This window comes from Sus scrofa, chromosome 11 (genome assembly GCF_000003025.6).
Source record: "Sus scrofa isolate TJ Tabasco breed Duroc chromosome 11, Sscrofa11.1, whole genome shotgun sequence".
NCBI classification, from domain to species: domain Eukaryota; kingdom Metazoa; phylum Chordata; class Mammalia; order Artiodactyla; family Suidae; genus Sus; species Sus scrofa.
Window position 1 is genome coordinate 74,208,877 of NC_010453.5, and position 23,916 is coordinate 74,232,792.

The 23,916-nt window shown below is 47.7% G+C and overlaps 1 protein-coding gene across 1 annotated transcript in view; it reads right to left on the reverse strand.

The window, feature by feature from the left end:
- EFNB2 (ephrin B2) overlaps positions 1-23,892 on the reverse strand; it is a 44,432-nt gene extending 20,540 nt beyond the window's left edge. Inside the window, 2 exon segments of the mRNA NM_001114286.1 lie at positions 833-1,116; positions 23,771-23,892. Coding sequence (NP_001107758.1) covers positions 833-1,116; positions 23,771-23,892 — 406 coding nt within the window.

Sequence of the window (23,916 nt, forward strand, 5' to 3'; positions counted from 1 at the left end):
AAACCAAGGAAAACCACATCACTGCTTGAGCACTGGCAACAGCTACCGCAGTCACCCAGGCTGCACTCCGACAGGCCCTGGACCTGCACAAGCCTCGCCTCTGCCAACAGGTGACCTGCCCCGAGCAGGCTCAAGCCTCATCTCACTTCACAGCATCCGGACAGAACGACAGCTCAGAAATGACCCAAAGAACACAGGCTCTGTTCCTACAATGATGTGTTGAGCTATGACACAGGTAGAAAAAAAAGCAGCTCACTGAACCAACCCAAATTTTGTCTTATTCTTCCAGCTCTGACTTTAACTTGCCCATGGTCTCCTGTGGTTCCCCCATAATCCCCATCCTTTGAACATATAAGCTCCGTGAAGCATGGGTACCATTAAGCCACCTTGCTCACTCTTGAACCCCTAACACTTAGGCACAGTTTCTGGCACAGAGTAAATACTAAATGAATGAGTGGATGGATGGATGGATGGATGGATGGATGGATGAAGTCATAGCACAAGATTCACCTATCAAAATCTCACCAATGGTTCTTAAAAACGGTTTTGTCAGTAGAGATGCTGAGTATATTCATAGATATCCATTTACTCCAACACTACAAAAGCTTTAGGAGTTTTTTTCTCTTTGAGTATTTATATTTATGAGTACTATTAGTACAGGGCCCTTCATTCAACTAAAGTTTCTTAAAAAAAAAAAAAAGGGACAATTTTCAGCAAAGATTCCCACCAAATTATATTTGCCACAATGATACTTTTAAGGAAACAAAAATTGATACCAACCTATTTAGCTTATCCTAATTTCTAAAAAATAAATAAATAGAATTATACTTACATATAATGTAATAATCTCTGTTCTTCTGAAATTCTAGACCCCAGAGGTTAGGGCTGAATTCTTGGAACTTGATAGTGAATTTTACATCTTGATCTGGTCTGGCACAGTTGAGGAGAGGGGTATTTTCCTTCTTAATAGTGCATCTGTCTGCTTGGTCTTTATCCACCATATAAACTTTATAATATTCATACTGGCCAACAGTTTTAGAGTCCACTTTGGGGCAAATAATATCCAATTTGTCTCCTATCTGTGGGTATAGTACCAGTCCTTGTCCAGGTAGAAATCTAAAAGCATAAAAAAAACAAAAGCGCCATTGAGTTGATAACCATGAACAGTATTAAGGATAATGACAACAGAGGCAGACAACATCAATCTTTCCAAACTCCAAACTAGAGATCCACGCTTTTATGGATCCCAGACATCTGAGTCCAAATTGGCACGAGATGCATGTTTTTAGGAACGAAGCTTTACAGAAAGAAAAAAGGAAAAAGCAAAAGAAAGAAACCATCTCTCCCGAGGAAGATCAGCCGACCTGCTCACACTTCCCTCCCGCCCCCTTGATTGTAATATTTCAGGGCTCCGTTGTGTGGCTCCCCAAGAACTTTTCCTTGGTGGTGAGTCAGACCTTCCCACCTGTTTGTTATTTTTTAACCACTGGCAGCCTTAGATTCTTGGGCAGGCCTCAGAAAGGCGGCATCAATCCCAGAGAACAGTGGATGCACTAAGACTTTGTTGTCCTGTTAGTTTCCATTTGCTGTTGATGCTAATTAACGGACAAGTTTCATCAAGACTGTTTCAAATTACTTATCATAATTAGTCACTGATCAAACAATGGGGTTTTTATTACCCTGAACAGAAGAAACGTCTTACAAACCTATAAAAGATAACCAGAAATAATTAGGTGTAGTATTGATTCAGCTGGAAGATGAAAAGTCCCCGGCTGGCTCATGAGGACAGCCACTACTGTCCTGGCCTTGCAAACCTTCCCCTTCCCTCCCCCTTGAAATGTACTTGCTCCAATTAATTCTTAAAAGTAGCAAATCTTTAGAACTAAAACTACCGAGACACTATCCCCTCAATGCTTATAGGGAAAAGCTCTCTCTTCCCTTTCCCTTTCTTCCCAGCCACGTTGCTGAGAGATCTTTCCTAATGGGGTGTTTCTCTGAGAAACAGCAACAAGGGCTTCCTAATGAACATCCTTCTACAAGTGCTAACACTAAGAACACACTTAGAAATCCCATCTCGTTCCTTCCTCAGCAGCCAAGCCCGCAGGCTCATTAAAATATTCAAGCCCAAGAACAAAAGCATCGCACGTCTGAATCTTTCCAATCCAACGTTTTATTTGAGCAGGAAAGCCCACCAGCGGTGCCTAGGAATGGGTCATAATTCACGGAGAGAGGGAAGTACAGGAATATGCGGATACTCCAATTTCAGATTAGAATTATGATTGATGTGAGAATGGTATTAATTCACCTGCAAAGTGCATGAGGTTGGTTATGGAGCATCACAGAACATAACAGAAATGACATCAGAGATTTATATTAAAAACGAATACTCTTTATGGCAGGAAAAAAAAACTGCATGTGGAACACAGTGGCTGGTCCCTTTTCTCTGGGAATGTGTTATTTTACCATCCCAAAGAGCGGGTCCCCTCTTGCTTTTTCTTACTTTTTTTTTTTTTTTTAACTGAGCTTGCTAAAGCAAGGGCATGTGACATGGTTTTAAAAATTTTTTTTCCATTATAGTTGATTTATAGTGTTCTGTAAATTTCTACTGTACAGCAAAGTGACCCAGTCATATACATGTATATATATTCTTTTTCTCACATTATCCTCTATCATGTTCCATCACAAGTGACTAGATAGAGTTCCCTGTGCTACATAGCAGGAATGACATGTTTTTTTAAGTTAAAGAAGAGACAGAAAAGTGAAGGAGAATCACTTAATCTTTCTGAGAAGCAGGACTCAAAATGAGTATGTTTTATAACAATGACAAATTTCATCCAATCATGGGTGCACCCTTACAGAATTCTCCAGAACTGCTGACAGGTAGATCACCACTTAAGAAGAGCCTCTCTATGAATTTCTTGGCCATTTCTGCAGTTGGGCGGGGGCGGGCATGTTCAAAATTCAACTCCAGGGGACTGAAGGGCCTCCCAGGGCTCCCTGAGGGCCAGCGTGGGCTGCTGCTTCTTTGTGGCTAAAACGCAGCTCCGGTTTCCGGAGGACAGACTGGAGGACGGAATCCACAGGTCTGTGCACAGGGCTTTTTTGAGTCCCCCTCCACCCCCAGGGCCCGGGGATTCCGCTGTGGTTGGGACACGGGAACGAGATGCCCGGGAGCCAGTATAAATGAGATGCAGCGAGTATTATTTACGTGGCTCACCTTCCTGACACATCCTTCTCCTGTGTCTCACCCCTAAACCTTCTTCAGACATCTTCACGGCATCCAAGGCAGAGGCCTACTCCTGCCTGGGGCCTCCCACCCCACTCCAAACAGCTCCTATCCCAATCCTGCTCCTTCGACAGCCAGCACATGTTGGCTGTTGTTGAAAGTCTTCCTAAGTCACACCTCCGTCTAAATCACGCACCCGGATGCCAGCACCCGCCTCCTCTCAGCTCTGATCTTCACACAGAGCAGCACTGACCACGGCCCACCTCCCCTGGGGGCCTGCCCCGGCTTCAGGACCCTTAGCAGCCAGAGGGATCCTCGTTCTTGTCCACCCATTGAATTCCTTTAAGAAGATGCATCGGACCTCCCCCTATCCGTCCCCAAGCAGGGGTACCATGTCTGTACATCTCAGGATTCTCCCACAACACACCTCCGACTGCAGGTGGCTCACCAAGCTCTTTCTTCATTCAAACGTTCCCGAGATCCTGTTTCCTTCATGAAGATGATTTTTTTTTTCCTGCTTAACCAGGGTCCCTGTGGATTTCCTCTGTGCCCAAGAACCTAGGGATTCTCTCCTCACCCCCCAGACTCAAGTGCCCATCCTTGCTGGTGCTCATGGGGTGAAGTCAAGAACATAGACACGTGGGCTGCTTTGGCTACAAGGAACTTCACACTTCAGCACATATTTTCAGATGGTATAAATCACATAAAAAGCTTTAATGGTCAGGCATGGGGGAACAAGGTATAAGGAGGGGTTAAGTCAAGGGATGGCTGGGGGTTAACCCAGGGGGTGGCTGGGGGTTAACCCAGGGGATAGGAATAGGAGGAACTTTGAATTTCACCAGGCGTAGTTGACGTGCTCATAATTAAGTAACTCCTAATAAAACCCACTCTTCCAAATGCTTGGGAAAGCATTAGTGCACTTTTCAGAAGACACTATGGCAAAAAGCAAGGCAAGGATTTGATCCTTCACCCTGGAAAATGGTTTCAAGGGTTCCCAAAAAAAAAAAAATTATGTTCCTTTATTTAAATCCATACAAAAGGACCCAATACTTGAGTGGTTTAGAGGTTCACTTTTTAGGCGTGTATAGGTATATAGGTAGACAAGCCAGTTAGCACACCAATCTGTTTAACTGATGAGACTGTGGTTTCTCAGCAGGAAAAGGTTGTGATTGAGCTGAGAGCCCAAATCACAGATTTCTTGCCCAAGTCACCACTACGTGCAGGGAGTCCAGAAGTCCCTTTGCCTCCCAGAAGCCCTCACAGTTGTTTATTTTTTTTTGAAATTGAAATATAGTTAATTCATAATATTATATTAGTTTCAAGTGTACAACATAGTGGTTCAAAATTTTTACAGGTCTAGTCCATTTAGAGTTACTAGAAAATATTGGCTCCATTCCCCGTGCTGCACGATGTCCTTGCAGGTTATTTATTTTATGCAGAAGAGTTTGTACCCCTTAACCTCCTCTCCCATGTTGCCCCCACCACTGGTAACGGGTAGTTAGTTCTCTGTATCTGTGAGCCTGTTTCGTTCCTGTTATATTTGTTTTGTTTTTTAGATTCCACGCGTAAGTATTTGTCCTTCTCTGACTCATTTCACTAAGCACGATACCCTCCGTCCATGAGCCTTCGTAGTTTCTAAGGAAACACGGGAGCAGACAGAGGGGGGTGAGTGTAACAACTTTGGGGCAGAGGCTCTGAGAGCCAGAAATCTAGAGGACCCTGGTGGTTAGGGCTTTACAATCCAGCTTCCTGAGGGCAGGCAGGTCCCACGCACGGCTGGTTCAATACCAGATGCCCAAGGGCTGACATCTGGTAGATGTTTAAAATATGCATGAGTGAATGGCAGCTAAGACATACACAATAAATTTAAGTCAAATTTAGTGCCGCGAACTATCTGCAGATCAGAAGCACGGGAGGAAGCCTGAGCTAGGATGGCCTCGAGTGGGGATGAGGGTGTGCTGAGAACATAGTAGGACCACTTCCTCCTGTGACGGCATTTCTGGATAGCAAGGAGGGGTGCAGGTGCAGGTGGGGACCCATTCTCTCTGTACTTGGGAATATCAGCAGTTTTCTGCAATCCCTTCCTAGTGAACATGCAAGGCAATTAACCACCTCCAGAAGCACTAATAACAGCAGCCCTGCTGCTTTCGAGCCCGCACCCTTTGCTAAGCACTGATCAAGAACCTTCCATCACCATCTTCATTCAAGCTCCAGAAGCACTAATAACAGCAGCCCTGCTGCTTTCGAGCCCGCACCCTTTGCTAAGCACTGATCAAGAACCTTCCATCACCATCTTCATTCAAGCCCCGCACATGCACACAACATCCAAACCAGATGAAGACACTCCATGCCAAACTCGAGAGGCGACAGGAAAAGCCCCTTTCCCTGCACACTTCTCAGCTCTCAGTGCATCCCATTAAAGCATACACCTGGTTTGGGGAAATGCATCTTTTTCTAAATTGAGCTTTTCAAAGATAAGCCGTGAAGTTAAGGCAAATCAAAACAAAGAAAGTCAATCCGTGCACAGGCTTGCCAGAGTCCCAGGGGGCGGCCATCTGGTATACCCGCCATTCTCCAGGGGGCCCAAGAACCAAAGGCTGAGGAAGAAACTGGCCACACCTGGAACGTGTGTTTTAAAGCAATATTACACAGGGACTCTAGGTAATCCTAAGAATCACAGAATGTACGTGGAAAGAAAACAGGGTGATTTTCTCAATACCAGTTTTTAAAAATGGAAGACAGTGTGTCCCACAGGTCAAAGTCAAGTCAGTAACCAGAGCTTCAGTTTTGAAGCCCTGTCACGTACATGTGGATCTTGCTACCTTATGGTTTCTCAGAGACTTTTACAAGTCAGATCATGCAGCACATCTATGCCCTGAATACTCGGTAACAGTCAATATGACCCCTGCCTTGCTGTTGACCTTGGAAGTTTTGTTTTTTTTAAGAATAAATACGATGGCCACAACTGGCTAATTTTACATTTACCACACCAGCTCTGCACAGTGCCTCTCAAGTGGAGATTTCTTTATTGGGATGAGATCTATCTATTTTGCAGCCAAAGAAGCACAGAAGAAAAGTCCCATGTTTGTAACCCATACCACAGAGGCGAGGTTGTTTTTGTTAAACGATACTAAAAAAGTGACTCCAGGTATTCTCTAATAACATCTGCTGGTTTTAATGCAAAACACAAAAGCAGAGAATTAACTTCAGCCTCACAGTGCCTCGCATGCTGGGTGGGAGGGGACACACGGGGCCAGATCTCCTTCAGAGCCAGGTACCCAAAGTCAGAGCAAGTCACACTACTGCCCTCCTGGGAGATTTCGGAGTCAGGACTGGGCACCAGCACTGTGCTTTTGTGTCTCCTACTGGAGGGCTTCCCCGGGGAGCCCAGAAGACCAGGGTGTGCGGAGCCGAAATGGCAACTCCTTTGTTTTTTCCCAATGAATCATTTCCAACTAAGACAATGAGATGGGCTGACTCAGAATCAAACACACAATACAACGCAGAATAAAATGGAAACTCTGCCTAGGGTTTCCGAAGGTCTCCTGCCTGAAATGACATAATTCGATGTTTTAGAGTCTGTCTTTATCTTCTGATTACCTATCAACTTTAATCCAAGTTTTTAAAAGTTATTCACCAAGCCAGATGCTAATACTTCCACGGGGAATACTTTGACTCCATCTAATAACCTGAGTTAGGCTTTAATATTTAATAATCTGAATTAGATCTCTAACAATCTCAATGAAGACATTCCAACTTCATACTCATCCACTGTAGAAACTTTTAAAATAACACAGCTATTAGGAGACTCGATAGCCTTTTTGTAAAATTTATGTTATTGAAGTATAGTTTTATCCACAAGGTGGTTTGTTTCTGCTGTACGGCAACGCGATGCAGTTACACGTAGATATACATTCTTTTTCATATTCTTCACCGTTATGGTTTATCACGGGGTACGGAGTACAGTTCCCTGGCAGCACAATATTCTTTAATGTTTTAATCCACACTACAAACCCATGCTTGTTTGAAAAACTAGCCTAACACACTGAAAGCATGAACCTGCCACTTCAGAGTCCAGCGGTCATGACACACGCTCTTCTTTGACAGATTGGAACGTCACACGTCGTGACCTGCAGTCCGGTTTCCATGTTGACCCGTGTTGTATTACCAGGCCTCACAGGGTAAATCGTAGGTAGTGGTTGCTTGACTGACTTCTGAACCTGGCCCTGACTGAAGAGCAAGGTGCACGGGAGGCCAGGAGCTGAGCTGCTCGGGGCTGGCTGTGTAGGGGAGCCAAGCCGCACGCCCCAACCATCCCCCGCGGGCACCCCATTCTCCCTGCTTCTTTTCCTCCCTCTCCACGACCGCACGCGCCCCCATCACAACCCAGGCACCTCAGGACAAACCTGCCACAACTTCTTGTACTTTTCTTCAAGGTTGCCATAAATCTGTAGGGTAGGCTCAAAGAAAAGCCCAACCCCTGGATGCTGAAAAGTTTGTGAAAATAGACTTGAAATAAGAAGCCCTGGTTCTCCAGAGGGAAACAATACATATGCCAACTACCGTAACAGGAGGGCAATCAATGCATTGTAGCCAAACACCAAAATCTCAAGCTGACACCATGAGAGACGAGAAAAAGAGGCTGTAGACAGGGAATGACCACCCGTGTCCAAACCATCAACTGGGTCAGGCTAACCCCCTCCAGACAAACATGACCGCAGCGCTTCTCATCGAAAGACGGTCTGCTCTGGGTACTGTTATGCACATACAATTCAAATATCTATTTAAATATCGAATATTTCTGCCTACTTATGGCAGGGATCATCCACCTGAGAAACAGGACCACGTTACGCATGTAACAGGACCCATGCAAATCCTGGTGATATGCAAATTAGGGATACAGGAAATACAGGTGATGCTCTTAGGTCTCTGGAGCACAAGAAGATTCAGTGTCTGAGTGAAGTGACATGACTTTTTTTCCTGGAGAACTGATTTTATTTTTCCTTCTGTTTCCAAACGACATCACTAGAGCATATGATTATTGAACGTAAATGGTAAGTTCAGGTGAAAATATACACACATACTCAGCATGTGTTGTTACTCTGTTCATTTGGCTGACCATACAGAGAATGCAGACACAGATGGTCAAACACGGGGCCTCTTCCTAAGTCTGCTCTGTGCTACTGGATGGGTGACGTGGGGTGGTTTTTAAGCTTTCTGAGTTTTTCAGAATTTTCTGCAATAAACATCCGATGCTTCTGTGGTCTGAGTGGAACATTATGTTTCAACGCACATTTCAAAGAACGAGTCGTATCCTGTTCCTGAGCAATTTTTCATGATTCTAGTTTAAAACAAAATATTGAAGGCCTGTAGACTTTTAAACCTTTTTGTGATGCTAGACCACGACTAAATACAATTATTATTCTCTGAATTATGGTCGATTTCACAAATCAACTCTTGAGTCCACAAAAGCTGTAGTAATATATGAGCTTATTTAAATAAATGAAGAATAATGGGATACAGCTTATGCTTAATCATTAAACAGCACAGATCTGGGAGCGAGCTACCACTGCAGGGACTCTGAATCCCAACTTTAGGAAGGCGTTCGCCCTGGTGGTGTGCGCACCCGAAATCATCTCGTAGAATAGGTTTATTTGCAAGCCAGAGTTCTGGATCAAGTACACTTTGAGCTGACTGCATTTTGGAAAACATGCACTTCTCCCATAAGATGCTTTTATTTTTAATTAAATGTCAAAGGCTGCAGGAAGAAGAGCAGTCAGTTCGTGGGCCGGTTTGTCTGAAAGTAAGCCTGAGGCTGCTTTGCTGGAACTGCTTTGGTCCCTCCTGATAAAAGATGCTCACTGCTAGAGGGGGGGCCCAAACCCTTGACCCCGTGACCTCCCCATGCACTTGAAGCCTTCCGGGGCTGCATGGAGCTAAAACAGCATTAACACGGAAGCCCAGGTTTCTCTTCAGAAAGGCTCTGTACCCTTGGCAATATAAATCCCCCAGGAAAGTGACTTCGACTTCTGAGTATGTGAATTCGATGGCACATTTCATAAACAGGCAGGATATGACTTGGGTTTGCATTACTTCCGTTTAATGCTAGATTGCTGCCAGCTTAATAAGGTCATCTCCAAGTGCCCCCAACAGACGAGTTTGTCACAAATGAATAAAAGCAGGGCCCAAGAAAGACTCAGGCCACGGCAACCGTCAGAAAGACTTGGGGAACCAATTTTCCTGTTTTTGTGGATAGCACTTTACTGCCCCCTTTTGCACTCTCACATCAGAACAAGTTTCTGCACAAACTTGACTCTGCCACCAGAGAGACGGTGGGGGGCCTCTACAGTGTGTCAGGCTCATAGAGAATCAGGCTGCCAGATGCCAGGCTTGGAGTAACAAGTCATTACCTTAAAACCTCAAGTAAGCGTACCACTGTCTTCTCGGTGGCTTTAAAGCTCCAAGAAATAAGGTAGTAACTGGAGGCTTGAATGGACGTTTTTTGCTTTGCTTCCAATGTGTGTGGGGCTGGAACAACTGCCTGTTTTCATAGGTGCCCCTTTTTTCACACTTTTCTAAAACAAATATCATCTGCAACACGAAACTGATTCGTTCAAAGGAAAGAAAAGGAACGTAAAAGCAGGCTCTCCAATCTGGGACCATTCAGGTGTCCTAAATCCACGGGCTGCAGATGGAGGGCGGGAGGGCCTTTCAAACTTCACACCAAGGACAAGCAACATCTTTTCAAGGAAAGGAAAGATGAGACGCACAGAAATTCAAACGCACCGGGAGCCTCTGGGTGTACAATCCGGTTTTGCAACTCTGCAAGAGGAGGAGGCCTCTTCATCCATGCAGACACTTGGAAAAAGTATAAACTGCAGTGTAAAGGGAAGTTTTATGTATAAAATTCTAATCCACAGTGACAGAGCTCAGGGGCCCTATTCTCAGCCCAGCGACCTCAACTTGCATTTGGCAGTCTGTGTGCGCTGCTGTGTACGCTTTTATTTAAACTTAATCCATTTCCCTCTGTCGTTCCACAATTACCATACAAGTCAAAATAATATTAAATTTCACAGCCTCCAATGCTGCACAATTGAATGAAAACTGACTCCTTTTGATGTTAATCTTGTTATTCATTTGTGATATCATGCTCAAAACACTGGTGGCTAAAGTAAATTTTATTTTATAAGCACTCAAAGGTAAGATTCTCGTGGTTGAAGTTTTCTTTTAGGAAAACAACACAAACGTTTCTTTTTATCTGTACCATAATTTTCACCTACACCAAATCCCACCCCCACCCCTGCCCCACTTCACGGAAGGAGCGCCTATCACGAGCTAAGGTTGGAAAAAGACAGCTTCATCTCAAAGTCCCTTTAAAAGTCTGTGATGTACAGAAAAACCATCATTTTCTTTTCGTGGGTTCACAGAGACCAGCTAATCTCTGGCATGGAATTAAAAACAAAAATCACCCCCCAACACACACACAGTAGAGGTCTTTATGGAACTGAGCTAAATACAACCTCCCTCAAAACTTTCCAAAAAAAAAAAAAAATCACTCCATGAATTCTGTAGCTAGCTGAGGCCAGAGTGGGGGCTGGAAAAGGAGGGCTGGGATGCTGGGCTGTGCAGTGCGCAAGTTGCTGGCGAGTGACTCACCAGGGCCAACCTTTGTCAGGCTGGCCTGACCACACCGGCTCCATTATCGAAACAGGGATTGCATAACCCTGAGAGGCGAGAGCCCGTACAGGCTTCTTTCCCAACTGCAATTTGTTCGCACCTGTACAGTCTTGTTCCAAACCAGGCTCTTAGCAAGAGTCTATAAAGGAAGACGGAACCCTCTCATTATTCACAGGGGAGGCCCCGGGAAGAAAAATGGCTCCATTCTGGAAAGAGATTCGAAGGGCACTGCCAGGCGGTTCTCTGCTGTTTGAGACGCAGTGTGGACATTCACCCGCTTATCTACTGGGAGCTAAAGCACATGGACATCTTACCGAACTGGCCTGGCAATTTCAGAAGCTGAAGGTCTTCGCACATGGTCACAATTGAGAGCGTGGGAGCATCTTTTTCCTCAACCCTCTTCAGCCCTTTCATTTGATCAACACTTTCGTTTCCAAGACTTATGCTTATGTAGAGACTCAATGCACCCATACCTCGTGGGTGAATGAAACGTCTCCCCTTTGGCGGGGAAAATGGCCCTGAAAGACAGGGGCACACCAAGGAGACCGTGACCCCAGGCTGAGCCTGTCTGGTCCCCGCAGGACCCCAGGGCCCCACCCCGGGGCCCTGCATTGAGCTTGGGTGTTTGTGTGAATATACAAAGAGCACTTTCACAGGTGAGGTTTGAGGAGACAAACCCTGGCGCTCCCCGGCTGGAAGAAGAGAGCCCCTTGCCAGGCGAGCTAAGCACTAAAGTCCACCAACACAATGCAGCCACTTCTCAACCACCTACACGCTGGACCCTTCCTTCTTCCTGGCTCCAGAGGGTCAGGGATGGCTCTTTGTGGGTCGGTGACAGGAGCCACTGCCCTGCCCCTCTCCCGGCTCTGTGACAGCTCGGGGAGCAGAGGAGGAAGAGAGAAGAAAGAGACACACACAGCAGCCTGGTCTGCGCTGTAACAGCCAAAAGGAGGGAAACCAGACCCGCAGATTCCCCCCCACCCCCACCCTGCCAGCCGTGAAAATCAGAAAGAGGACGTGAATGGCAGGTCTCAGGACCTGTGGGGACAGTGCATTTCCTGCCCCATCCCCGCAAGCAGCCCGGGATGAGCTGGACCAAAAAACAAACACAAACAAAAGCAAAATACCTGAAGTTGCTCTGGCTGCTACTGAAATACGGGAGGGCAGGGGACCAGGAGGTGACAGAGGATTCCCGAGGCTCTGAACTCGGAGCAGCGTGAGGATCTGGTGTGTGAGAGCTCCCGAGGGCTGTCTGCGGGCTCTGCAGGTGAGCCTGCAGGTGGGCAGACCCTAAGCCCGGGGGAAGATGCCACCAGAGGCTGGCTCGGAGGTCCCGGGCACCCCAGGCCCACCGACCCTCCCTGCCCGGCTTCCTGAAACAAACTGCTCTGAACTTCCAGAACATCAAAAGCCAGATGGACTCTCCTGAATGAATCCACAGGCAGGAAGCCAGAAGCCCAGTTTGCTGTCGAAATAGGCCTGGACTTGATTTGAGTCTTCTCGGCTCTGACAAGCTGGAAGCTGGCGCAAATCCCAAAATCCAAAATAAAATGGCATTTAATTGTGACTAGACTCTAAAAAAGATGTCACACTCTCTCCTTAGCTTGACACACACATCGCATCGCACTCCTCGGACCTCTCCTCGAAAAGCTGACCTTTGCCTCTTCCAGCGAAGAAATGCTCAAATGGTGAAAATTTTTAAAGGAAAATGTCAACAGCCAAAGGGATAATAATAAATGCGTTAATAGGCTAGGCTTTCCTGTCTAGTTTCCATCGGAGGGAACCTCGTTATCCAAGATTCAAAGGGTCCATGTAGCATCGCGTGCCCGTTATAGGAAAGACTATCAATCAAGGTGGACAAGGAAAGAATTATACTCCAAACTTTCTTTTAATTCACCCTGTGGGTACCGCTGTGACCAAGCGCATGCTTAATTTAGTTAGATTTCTAATCCTTCCGTGAGACAGCACAAGCAAGAGAGGCAGAGAATTAAGAGGAAGGATCCTGGAGCCAGAACACTCAGGTTCGAATACAGACGGTACCACTTCCTAGTACCACTTCTTATGACTTTGGGCAAGATAATAAACAAGTTTATGCCTCGGTCTCCCCACTGGTGTCACAGGGATGATGAAGGTACCTCCCTGAAGTGGTTACTGTGAAGGTTTAAGGCGTCAGAATCTGTGGCGCATACCTGCCCCTCGTAAATGCCACATACAATCGCTGTGAAATAAAACAGCGTCCACCAGGTGAGTGGATTTCTATATAAGATGGAGCATACAACACTCATGCAAAAATGCTACATGTGTATTCATTCAACAACCCCATCTCTTACTCTCCCCTGCACATAAAGGGGAGGCAGCCCAATCCGTGGTGAAGTTGAATGGATTCAGGGTTATACATGCTGCAAGGAAGCTTTGTGGGTAGGAAACAGGAGAGAGTTTCTAATTTGACAATAGAAGGGTGGGGGGGAAGGTGCCTCATATAGCAGAGAATTTCGCAAGAACGCGGACAAATCCGACAGCTCGACAGGTACCATTTCACATTGGGGTTTGAGAGGTGCAAGTGCCGTTTCATAATCTTTATTAGCATTTTATTTTTATTCATTCTGCACTTATATGGAGAAGGCAAATGGAACCCCAAACAGGCACACAGCAGCTACTCAATTAACTTTCATTAAGCATTATCTTTTCTTTTTTTTCTTTTTTCTTTTTTTTTTTTTTTGGCCTTTATTTTAGGGTTGTGCCTGAGGCATATGGAGGTTCCCAGGCTAAGGGTCAAATCGGAGCTTTAGCTGCTGGTGTACGCCACAGCCCACAGCAACACTGGATCCTTAACCCACTGAGTGAGGCCAGGGATCAAACCTAGTCAGGTTTGATACCACTGAGCCACAACGGGAACTCCAATTATTTATTATTTAATTATTTTTAGGGCCACACCAGCAGCACAAGGAAATTCCCAGGTAGGGGTCTAATCAGAACTGTAGCTGCCGGCCTACGCCACAGCCACAGCAACTTTAGATCTCAGCTGTGTCTCCGAACCTACACCACAGCTTACGGCAATGCTGGATCTTTAACCCACTGCTCAAGGCCAGGGATCGAACCTGCATCCTCATGGATACTCCTTTTAATATTTTTTAATGGCCACACCCGCGACATATGGTCATTCTCAGGCCAAGGACTGAATCCGAGCTGCAGCTGTGACCTATGCTGCAGGTGCAGCAATGCTGGATCCTTTAACCCACTGTGCTGGGCCAGAGATCAAACCGGAGCCTATGCAGCTACCCAAGCTGCTACAGGTAGATTCTTAACCCACTGTGCCATAGCAGGAACTCCAATGACAGGTGTCATTTATGGGTTTGTTGTGCCAAGTACAGAGCTGGAGTCTTTCAATGCTGACCACAACCGTATCACTCTTTTATTCAGTGCTATTAGATTACTGTCCCCCTTTCAGAGATGGAAAAACTGAGAGGGATGGAAGAGACTGCTGCCATAGTTACACAGCCAGCAAATGCCTAAACTGGGAGTGGTCTCAAACTTCCAGGTTCCAAGGCATGTGATCTTAGCTAAACCAAAATAGCACTTGCTCGGCTTGGTGTGCTAAATTGAATTGCCTGACCTTTCCATGATCAGCACACAGATTTTGGAAAGCGATAGAATAGGTCCTGCTGCTTCCCAGGGGAATAAGGTGGCTGGAATCGCTGGGGGAGCTGTCCCACAGGGTCTGTTTGTTCATTTCTGGGCTGTGTCTTTGAGCTCTGCTCAGACTACGAAATAACACAGATTATTATAGACGTACAGTGTGGACACGTGCCCCCCTTCAGCTGACATGTATTACTCTGACTTGCTGCCTGTGTTCTTTGCTTCAGAGCTTGGCTTTGTGGGGTCTCTTCCCAGTTTCCCTTCCCCAGGAGGAACGCGTGACGTCCCCTGTTCCCACTGAACACACCTGCCGGGCATCACAGCACAACATGTGTTGCGTGCTTCCATCCGGGAGACCCTCCACCCCCTTAGGTCTCTTGAGGAAAGACACCGTTCTTTGTATTCTCAGAGCCTAGCGTAACAGCCCTCATGGCTAATAAGCACCTGCTGGACAGATCAATGAATGATCTACCACCATCAGTGATCAACAAGGCAAGAGGCAGGGGCCCAGAGCAGGGAGGCAAGGCCAGGGATTTCTTCCAAGATCCGAAACAGCCTTTAGGAGGATGATCTAATCCTGAGCTGTTTTCCAAAAAAAGTTGATCCAGAGCAACAGTTCTCAAGGTGTGGTCTCAGAGCGGCATCAGCTGAGAGCTCGTTAGAAATGTGAATTCCAGGTCCCACCCAAATCTCAGGAATCCAGCAGTCGGTCGGGGGTGGGGTGGGGAGGTGGGCAGCAGTCCTGTGTTAACAAGCCCTCCAGGCAGGATTCTGATGCCTGAACGTTCCAGAGCTGCTGCGCTGGAGAGAGACCCAGTAGCAGGTAATGGGTTACCCCAAGGGGGGCGGCCAGAAAGACACATCGGAGTCATGTCTGCTTTCTCAACCAACACTTACGGGCTGTCAGTGCTCCAGGAGGAGACCGGTGACCTGGAAGAATCTGGTCCCTGCCTTTAGGGAGAGGCAGGGTGGTGAAGAGATTAAGACCTGCATATGAATCATGGCAGTGCCCTGGCTCAGGGCTTTCCTCTGCTCTCAGAATTGACCTAAAGTGCTGCAGGATTACAGAGAAAAGATTTAAAGAAATTACGTTTGATCTACACCACAGAGAAAAAGCAGTCATTTCAGGGAACTTGTGAGCCTAAGGACAGTCCATTTGCATGGAGATCCATTTTGCCATAGACAGAGGGGGTTCAGGGCTTAGAGGAGCTTGCTTTTCCCCACCATGTACCCCAAGTATAGCTCTAAGTGAAAACTGACGTCTTCTAACTACCTGTGCAGGCAGACGCATTCAGTGCTGCCCTTGAACGGAACCGGCTGGCCCCATCACTCATCAGGCAATTCCCATGGAGGACAGACAAAGGTTTTCAGGCCACGGTGAGCCGAGGAAAGAGCAAGGATAGAGAGATTCGGAAGCGTTTCCTCAGGCGCTGGCGCCATAGGCTGGGTCTCAGGTGTCTCAGCTGGAACACGAGGTGCTGGAAGGTGACACTGCAGACACTGGCTCTGCAGGTCAGAGCTTCTGATACGCTGGCGGGGGGGGGGGGCATGTGCCATCATTCCTGGGGGGTCCCGGAGTAACCAGGACGAGAAGAGCACGGAGGGATGCCCTGAGGGGCAAGAGAGACTTAACTAGCAAGTATTGGGAGAAGCATCCAAGGGCTGTAATTAAAATTGGGTGCAACCACACTTAAATCAAGAAAACCAACTGGACTGTTTCACAGTTTCATCCAGAACACAGGAGGAAAATGAAGTTCTCGGAGCCTCGGTTCATTCACAGCGTTCTCACTGTCTGCCCACCACTGAGGAGTCAGAATATTTACCTCCCCAGCTCTAGAGAATGCAAAGAACCAACTATTAACACCTCACCACTGCCAATTTTTTCTTCACATTTTGTTGGAGAATTACTAAGGGCAGAACCCACTTGTTTTTCTTGAACGGAGCTTTCCCCTACTATGGTTTTTTATTTGAAACCAGCATGTCTGCACTCTCCAGCCACAAAATGCTTTGGACTAGAATGACATATTTGATGGTTATACAGGAAAAGGGAAATAAAAGAGCCTCGGCTGATCCTCTGTGGGAGCCACAGAAATAGGTGCACCTGGCATTCAGTGTGCATGGAAAACATCCGCCACTGAGCGCCCTTTCTTTTCACCGGGTGACCGGGTCCAACCATCCTTATCTTCAGTGCTTCTGAAATAGGTCCTCGCAGGTAAGAACGCACAGCCAGGGGCTGGACGCTGGTTAGCAAACCAGTGGCAGGGCTTCCTGTGTCACTTCTTTAATCACTTTAACCCTGTTCTTCATAGAAAGCTGGAGGCCAGGGCAATTCAGCATCTCCTTTTGTCATTTGCCTGCCATAAATATGCACCAGTCTGCATCTGAAAGGCTGCAAGCTTGCTGGACATTTATCATGCTCTGTTCCCTGTTAACAAGCAAATACTTTAGCTGAATGGGCCATTAGCAATCATTGTCAAATGGAGAAGGCGAGGTGCAGGGATGTGACCAGCCTGTGAATTAGGGGGCGTCCCTTCTCTTTGGTCAGTCTGGACAAGTGCACTGGATCTTTCGGTAGGTTTCTGGATTCAATTTAAAAGGGACGGTAAAACAGCAAGCACTGGGTATGGCAGGTCTCTGTGCAATAATTCTGAACTATTCTTAAATGGTGAAAGCTACGTAGTAGCAATGACCAGAAAACCAGGGGACAGATAAAGCCAGAGCCCGGGAGGGTCGAGTCGGCTCCAAAGATGAGGAACAAAATCAGTGAAATGGGTCTGAAGTAGAAGATTTCGGATTTAGTGCAGATCTTCAGGCACAGAAAGTGTGGGTCCAAAAAGGCCCCACGTCGCTGTTCAGAGAACACCCCTGGATGCCCCTTGCCCCGCTCAGGCAACACAGCTACTTGGCGTATTTGTAGCTTTCAGTCTCGTCAATATCTAGAGCTCAGAGGTTCCTCCAGAGATGCGGGGACTTTTGGAAAGGGCCAAAGAGCAGGGGATAAAGCCAGGCCCTCCCTTCCGGCCTGACCCAACTGCAGATCACACGTGGTTTCTAGGGCTGCCTGTGTTTAAAGGACGAAAATGGAAAGTGCGGGCCGGCCCAAAACAAAAGCCCAGCTTCTTTACCAGACTGTTCAGGACCCAGGGCAATACGACTAGGCAGCCTGGCGGGCCTCTTTTGTTTTTAACTTGAAAGGTGGGCAGCTCCCACGCTTTCATAATCTCTCCTTCACGCCAAGGGGCCTGTCCCATTCAACGCAACCCAGTTACCAGTGAAATATCATCTCAGAGCCGGTCGCTTTGGGCCTGTTGGTTTTACTACCGATCTGAATGAAAACTAACTCCCCCCCACACCCCCAGTCACTTATTTTACGACTTTTTTTTTTTTTTTTTCCCCCTCCAGGGTGAGAAAGACAAAACTCAGAAGAGAGCGCTCGGGCTGAGGGAGGGAGAGAGACAATGCAGAATGTTGACCTCGGCTTCTCCCAGGCTGAAAGATGGCTACACTCCAAAGGCCCGTGTTTTTTCCCGGCGGGTGACTCCAGCCCTCCCCATGCCCTCCGATCTCCGTTCCTTCCCCGCGGGTCCCTGCCTGAGGCCCGGAGGGATGAAGGCCGGCACCGCCAAGTGCAACTAATCCTACAGAATGGCTGCCCCTGTTAGGCCAGGAGTTAAAAAAGAAAACCTCGCGGGGCCTCCCCTGACCGCTGGGACCGGGACTTTTCATCAGCCCCCATCTCCATCTCTGGAAAAGGCCGTCAATGAACTCTACCTTGGCCATATTATCTGCCACCAATGAGCAAGAACTGAGTATCTTTTCTTTGCTGCTTCGACCAGCCCAGGCCACAAGTGGGGCTTTCATGCTTTCTAATCCGGGTTTCCAAGCCTGTGTGGTTCTCACATAATAGCCAACAGCCTGGGGCAAGGGCCTTCCTTTCTGCCCCCTTTTCAGAGACGTGTCATTCCCCACATCAAGCTAATCTATATGTTGCCATGGCTTCACCCTTTATCTGCCTTTACATCTTATGAACTGCATGGATTTACCACATTATTTTTATCTGAAAGACAGAAAATGGTGGTTTTATTGCCATACAATCAGATTACCGCTGCTAGTTTCTCTATGCCTTTTTACCATACTTCAATCAAAAGGGATCAGTTTCTTTATGCTCTGCCCTTGATTTACATTACATCTGTAAAGACCCAGTCTGGGTTGTAATCCCCTTATTAACTATGACCAGGGTTGATTTGCCTAAAAATAAAAGCAAATTGTGTCAGACCCTTTCACTTTGTTTTTGATTCGGAACTACAAAATGGATTACTAAAGAAATCTTCAGAGCTCACACGGCTCGTATAGTACTGAATTTAAAATGAGAATTAAACAAGTCAAACAGGAGAGCCACGGCCACGGTTTACATTGTCCATCATGGGAGAAGGGCTGCATTGCTTATGTCTTTGTATTCTTTGGCTTCAGCGGGACAATGAAGCCACAGGAGTTTTTCCAAGCTGTTTGGAACACTGTCCCATGCCCTACCCTTCCCTCCCGGCCCCACTCTAATTCCTCCCCTAAAAAAGAGAGAGAGAGAGAGAGATTGGGCTGGGGGTGGGGGAACCGTCCCTCAAAAGAGCTCATTCCTGACTAGAAGCCTATAGTTCTAGGGGTTCTGCATATTTTAAACAAAATATTTTCCACAGCTGAACACGCCTCTTTAAGGCTCTGCTCCACTGCACGCAGGCGAGCTCCCAAGCACGTCTATGGAGATGTGTGGTAAGTGACCTGACACCCAGGCTCCGGATGGCAGCAGCCAGCGAAGGCAGGGATTCCGTGGGCACAAGTACCATTTCAGTGAAGATTTTCCTTCCAAGAGCCCTTCTGTCTAATTTGCAGCGGGAGGGTTGAAGAATAAAGTTTTCACAAAAAATGGTCAAGAAAGAGTCTTCTCAATTTTTTTTTTTTTTCTTTTCTGAAGAGGGGTCTCCAGTCTGGATCACCACCCCCCACCCCCCGCCACCCCGCCACTCCCATTCCTGTGACGCGACACTGCAGTCGCGCTGAGATCTCAAATCGGTCCCCATGGGGTGGCCGAGGTGGGAAACGCTGCAGGAAGATGGGCGGCCCAGTCCGCCTCCCTGGAGCTACCTGAAGCATTTCAGGGGACGGCCAGGTGGGGAGGTCGCTTTGAAGGTAATTCTCACGCGGACCCACCAACCAAAGGATTTCACTCGGGCCATTTACAGATGAGAGGTTTTCCGATAATGATTCTAAATACACTGATCATTCTTCAGCTGACTCTGGGCGGGGAGACACCCCTCGGCAGCATCGGCAGGTCAGGGGGTGGGGGAGGGCTCATTTACCTGTCCTCCTACTTTAACCTGGGAGCTGGGGTCACTTAGGAATGTGGGAGTCATCATTTGCATTTCTTGGCATCCCAGGACAAGTGTCAACAACTCTGCTTCGAGAGAGATTTAAATCCAAGTGCCGAGCAAATGATCTCAACCTCCAGCTCCCAGTTCTGGGGCTGGAAGCTGTCATTGCTAAGGTGAAAAAGTGCGGTCCCCGGACCCATGGTCCCCAAATAAATTCTCTCCTTGTCTGAAAAGACAGCGCCTGAGTGTTGTGAGATCTTGCGGCAGGCAGCCTGGTCCTTGTGCCCTCCCTGGCTCGGCTGTCCTGGGGAACAGCGACAGTCCATTACCTACAGTTTATCATCCTGACAAAATGTGAGGAATGTGGATGTGAAAGCACTAACAATTCCACCCCTGGCGCTTTGTGCTTTTTTTCTCTCTATATTAAAACCGACGAGATTAACCCCAACGCAAACTGGGGAGCATAGTTCAAGGGGCTATTCAATCGGTGCTGAATGTGCATTTGTTTACCTACAAAAATAAGAATTTCAGACACAATGGAAGGCAGGCTGGCTTATATATGGTATTGAATGGACTGTTTAAACAGCACTATGCATTGTAGTTTATTTTATCAATCTCTGACAGGTCCGTATTTATTCAGAGCCTGACTCTGGTGGAGCCCAAGTATTATAGGTTATCTGGATATTATCCAGCCATTCTTTTGTATCAAGTCAATCAATATCAGGAATTCACCATTATGCAGGGAAAAAATGACATGGGAAAAGCAAAATGCTTTGTTAACTAACTAGGGGATGGTGCATAGGGAACTAGCACCCTAGACCCAGAAATGAATGCTCTGCTGAAATTTTCAACCAAGTCAATGTAATTCACTCCAGAATACCATACCAACACAGACTTGCTCACTCTAAAGTGAAACCAATCCATTTTTTCAAAAGAGCCAATTATTTTATTTTGGCAAAAACATGACGCTTGGAAAAAACCGTTCTACTGAAATGTTCATTAGAAGTGAAAACCAGGCTTTGCTTTTCTCTCCAGAGTTTAAAAAAAAAAAAAAAGGCGATACAACCTAAAAGGCTACAGTGGACACAACTCTTCTAGAACCTGTGTCGCTAACGTTTCTGTACACAGAGACCTTCTTCCCACTACTGCAAAAACTCTCAAGGGTGGGAGCAGCAGACAGCATGATTAAAGGAGTTATGGAGACAGTGAATTTTCAAAGGATTTTCTGGACCCTGTATCCAGACAGCTGCTGCTTGCTCCCTCTGTCCACCACCTGCTAAAAAAGCTGACCTCCGAATGAAACAAATCTAATTACTGAGGGCTGCTTCATTACAAATGAATTGTTCCACAGTTCAGGCGAACTGATGTGAAACTTCAATGCATCTGATTACCTTCCTGCCACATCGCATTTGCTGACCCAAACTTTTCCCTGGAAATAAATGTGCAAGTTCCCCCCGTAAGGCAACTCCTTGGCACTGGAGTTTTGTTGTTGTTGTTTTTAATTCATTCTTCAACTTAGAAAAGGCTCTTTCATATCATTCCTCCGGGGAGAAATCTTTCCAATCTCTCAAGCTAGCATCCAGCTGCATACTTTGTTAAGCAGACCTCTTTCAGGGCCCCCAACGATCCCACCCTCTAGGCCAGCCATTAGGGTGAGCATCTTAAAAGACATTCTGCTCCTGGGGAGCACGATGACCAGGCCAACAGCGTCAACAGTGCAGTGGAGGCAGGCCGCCTGCTCCAAAAGCAGGCCTCCAGGAGGGCTGTAAATCTGTGGCCACAGCTCGGAAAAACAGCCTAATCCTCATATCAGAGTGATGAGTATCAGTCATTCCCCTCCCCCAACACACTGGGGAAAGAAGACATTACTGTCTAAAACCTTAGGTTGAAATAGTTACTGCTCTACCTTTTTATCCCCACTCAGGTTAACTGTCATCCACCTCCCAGATACTTAGAAAGCAGTAGTTGTTGTGAGATCACGTATGCTGAGCCGAATGCAAAGATCACCTATACTGAGCTGAACGCTGGGAGTTTCTTTAAACAAATTTTAAAACTCAAATCCTGTTGGGGAAAAACAAAACAAAACAAAACCCCAAACCAAAACACCCCAAACCAGCCCCCAAAGACAATCAAGACAGTCTTTCAGTGAAAGTGCAAAGTGGAGCCGAGCAGGCCGCCCGCGGGAAGAGGTGAGGGCCGGCGCCGCGAGCATCGCGCATGGAAGAGTGACCTCTGTAGGCGGAAAGCGAGCGCGGGCTGGTCTGGCCCGGCTCTCCCGGCCCCGCGCCCCGCCCGCAGCGCGCAGGTCCGCGCCCCGCGCTTTCCCGCACCGCCCGGTGCCTCGCGCTTCCGAGGCTGGGGGGGGGGGTGTCAAGGTGTCACTGCTACTACCACTTTCCGGGCAAATGCAGCATCTTACAGCAAGGGAAAAAAGTAGTCCCTATAAGGCCGGGCTGCAGGGAAGGAGGTCGCCTTAAGTAACTTTTACAAGGAGCAGGGCTGGGAAGCATCTGCTTCATGGTGCCATGCAGCATCTTTTAAGAATTTCTCTGTAATCCGATTTAGCCGGGACGTTTTTCACCCTCTGATAGGGAATTCTTGGCTAACATGTTGGTGAATGTGAAATGCACCACTTTTAAAAGAGTGCATATAATTCTTTAATTAAGATGCGATCTCTAAATCCCCGTCCTTTTATTCCTAAATCCATGACGAACTCGCTCAACTTCAATTAGGTCACTGATTTTGCTTCTGATCTCAAATGCTTACTCCCCAACAGCCAATGTCTTCATGCTTGGTGTCCCAAGTTTCCCAAGGTGAAAATTCCATGATTCTATAAAATGTTTTTGGTTATGATTCGAAATGTGTCTGGAGAATGAGATGATACGCAATACTGAATGCACAGACGACTAATTATATATTTAGGGAGGGATCACCTTTTCTAAATTCTAGATGTACGCTGGTAGCTAGTACTGAAACTTAATCTGCACAAGGCCTGGCTTTCTCCCGGCTGCACTGTTTCATAAAAGCAAGTCGAATTCAAGGATCCTATTCCCCATTCCCGCCCAGGCTCCTCGAGTGCGAAGGCTTCAGGGGCTGTGTTGGCTGGGCCGGGCCTTAATTAGGCTTTTGCAGAAAACGTCCTCAAAATCAAGTCAGCTATCGCGACGGCACAGAGTTCGGGGCCGCTGGTTTAGAAAAGAAGGTAGAGGCCGACGTGCAGAGGGTTCCCCGGGAGCACTCTAAGGCCGGCCTCCAGGGCGGGGAGGAAAAGGGCTCGCCGCCCGAGTTCTCCCAAGCAGGCGAGCTCCCTGCGCACCCTCGGGCAGGCGGCGCGGCGCCGAGGCGCACGAGCTCCGGGCGGCCCAGAGACACCAGGCTCCCTTCTCCCGAGTGCTCTCCACGCCCGAGCACCGCCGACCCCGCCCGCCCGCGGGGCCTGGACCGCGCTCCGCTGCTCCTTGGGAGCACAGCATCCCCGCCTCTCCGAAGCCTGCAAGCCCTCGCGCGCAGGCCAGCATGGTTGGTGGCCCTGTTCCCCGGCCTCGAAAAGAAGCGAGGGTCAGGTATCGCCATCGGACACCTTCCCGGACATGACACTCGAGCCATCAGGGTTTTTTTAGCGCCAGGGAGCTGATGGGGGAAGGAGTGACTAGGAGGGCGCCCCTTAGGGCCGGCGCTCTGGCTGGAAGGCCGAGCGGAGTCACCATCAAGTGAAACGTGCTGGGGTGGGGGACAAGCGGACGCGAGTAATCGAGGTTCCAGAAACAGGCTCCGAGGCTCCACGGCCCGACCCTTCCTCCCGCCAGGACAGCACGGGGCGCGGCGGACCCCGGGGCGGCGATCGAGGGGGATTGCGGACGCTACTTACTTAGAGTTCGAGGAATTCCAATAGATGGGCTCTAAAACTATCGATCTGGAAATCGCAGTTCTGCATAAAACCATCAAAACTCCCCAGCAGTACTTCCACACGGAGTCCCTCCTCGCGGCCATGGCGAAGCCGCTCCCAGCTCCGCG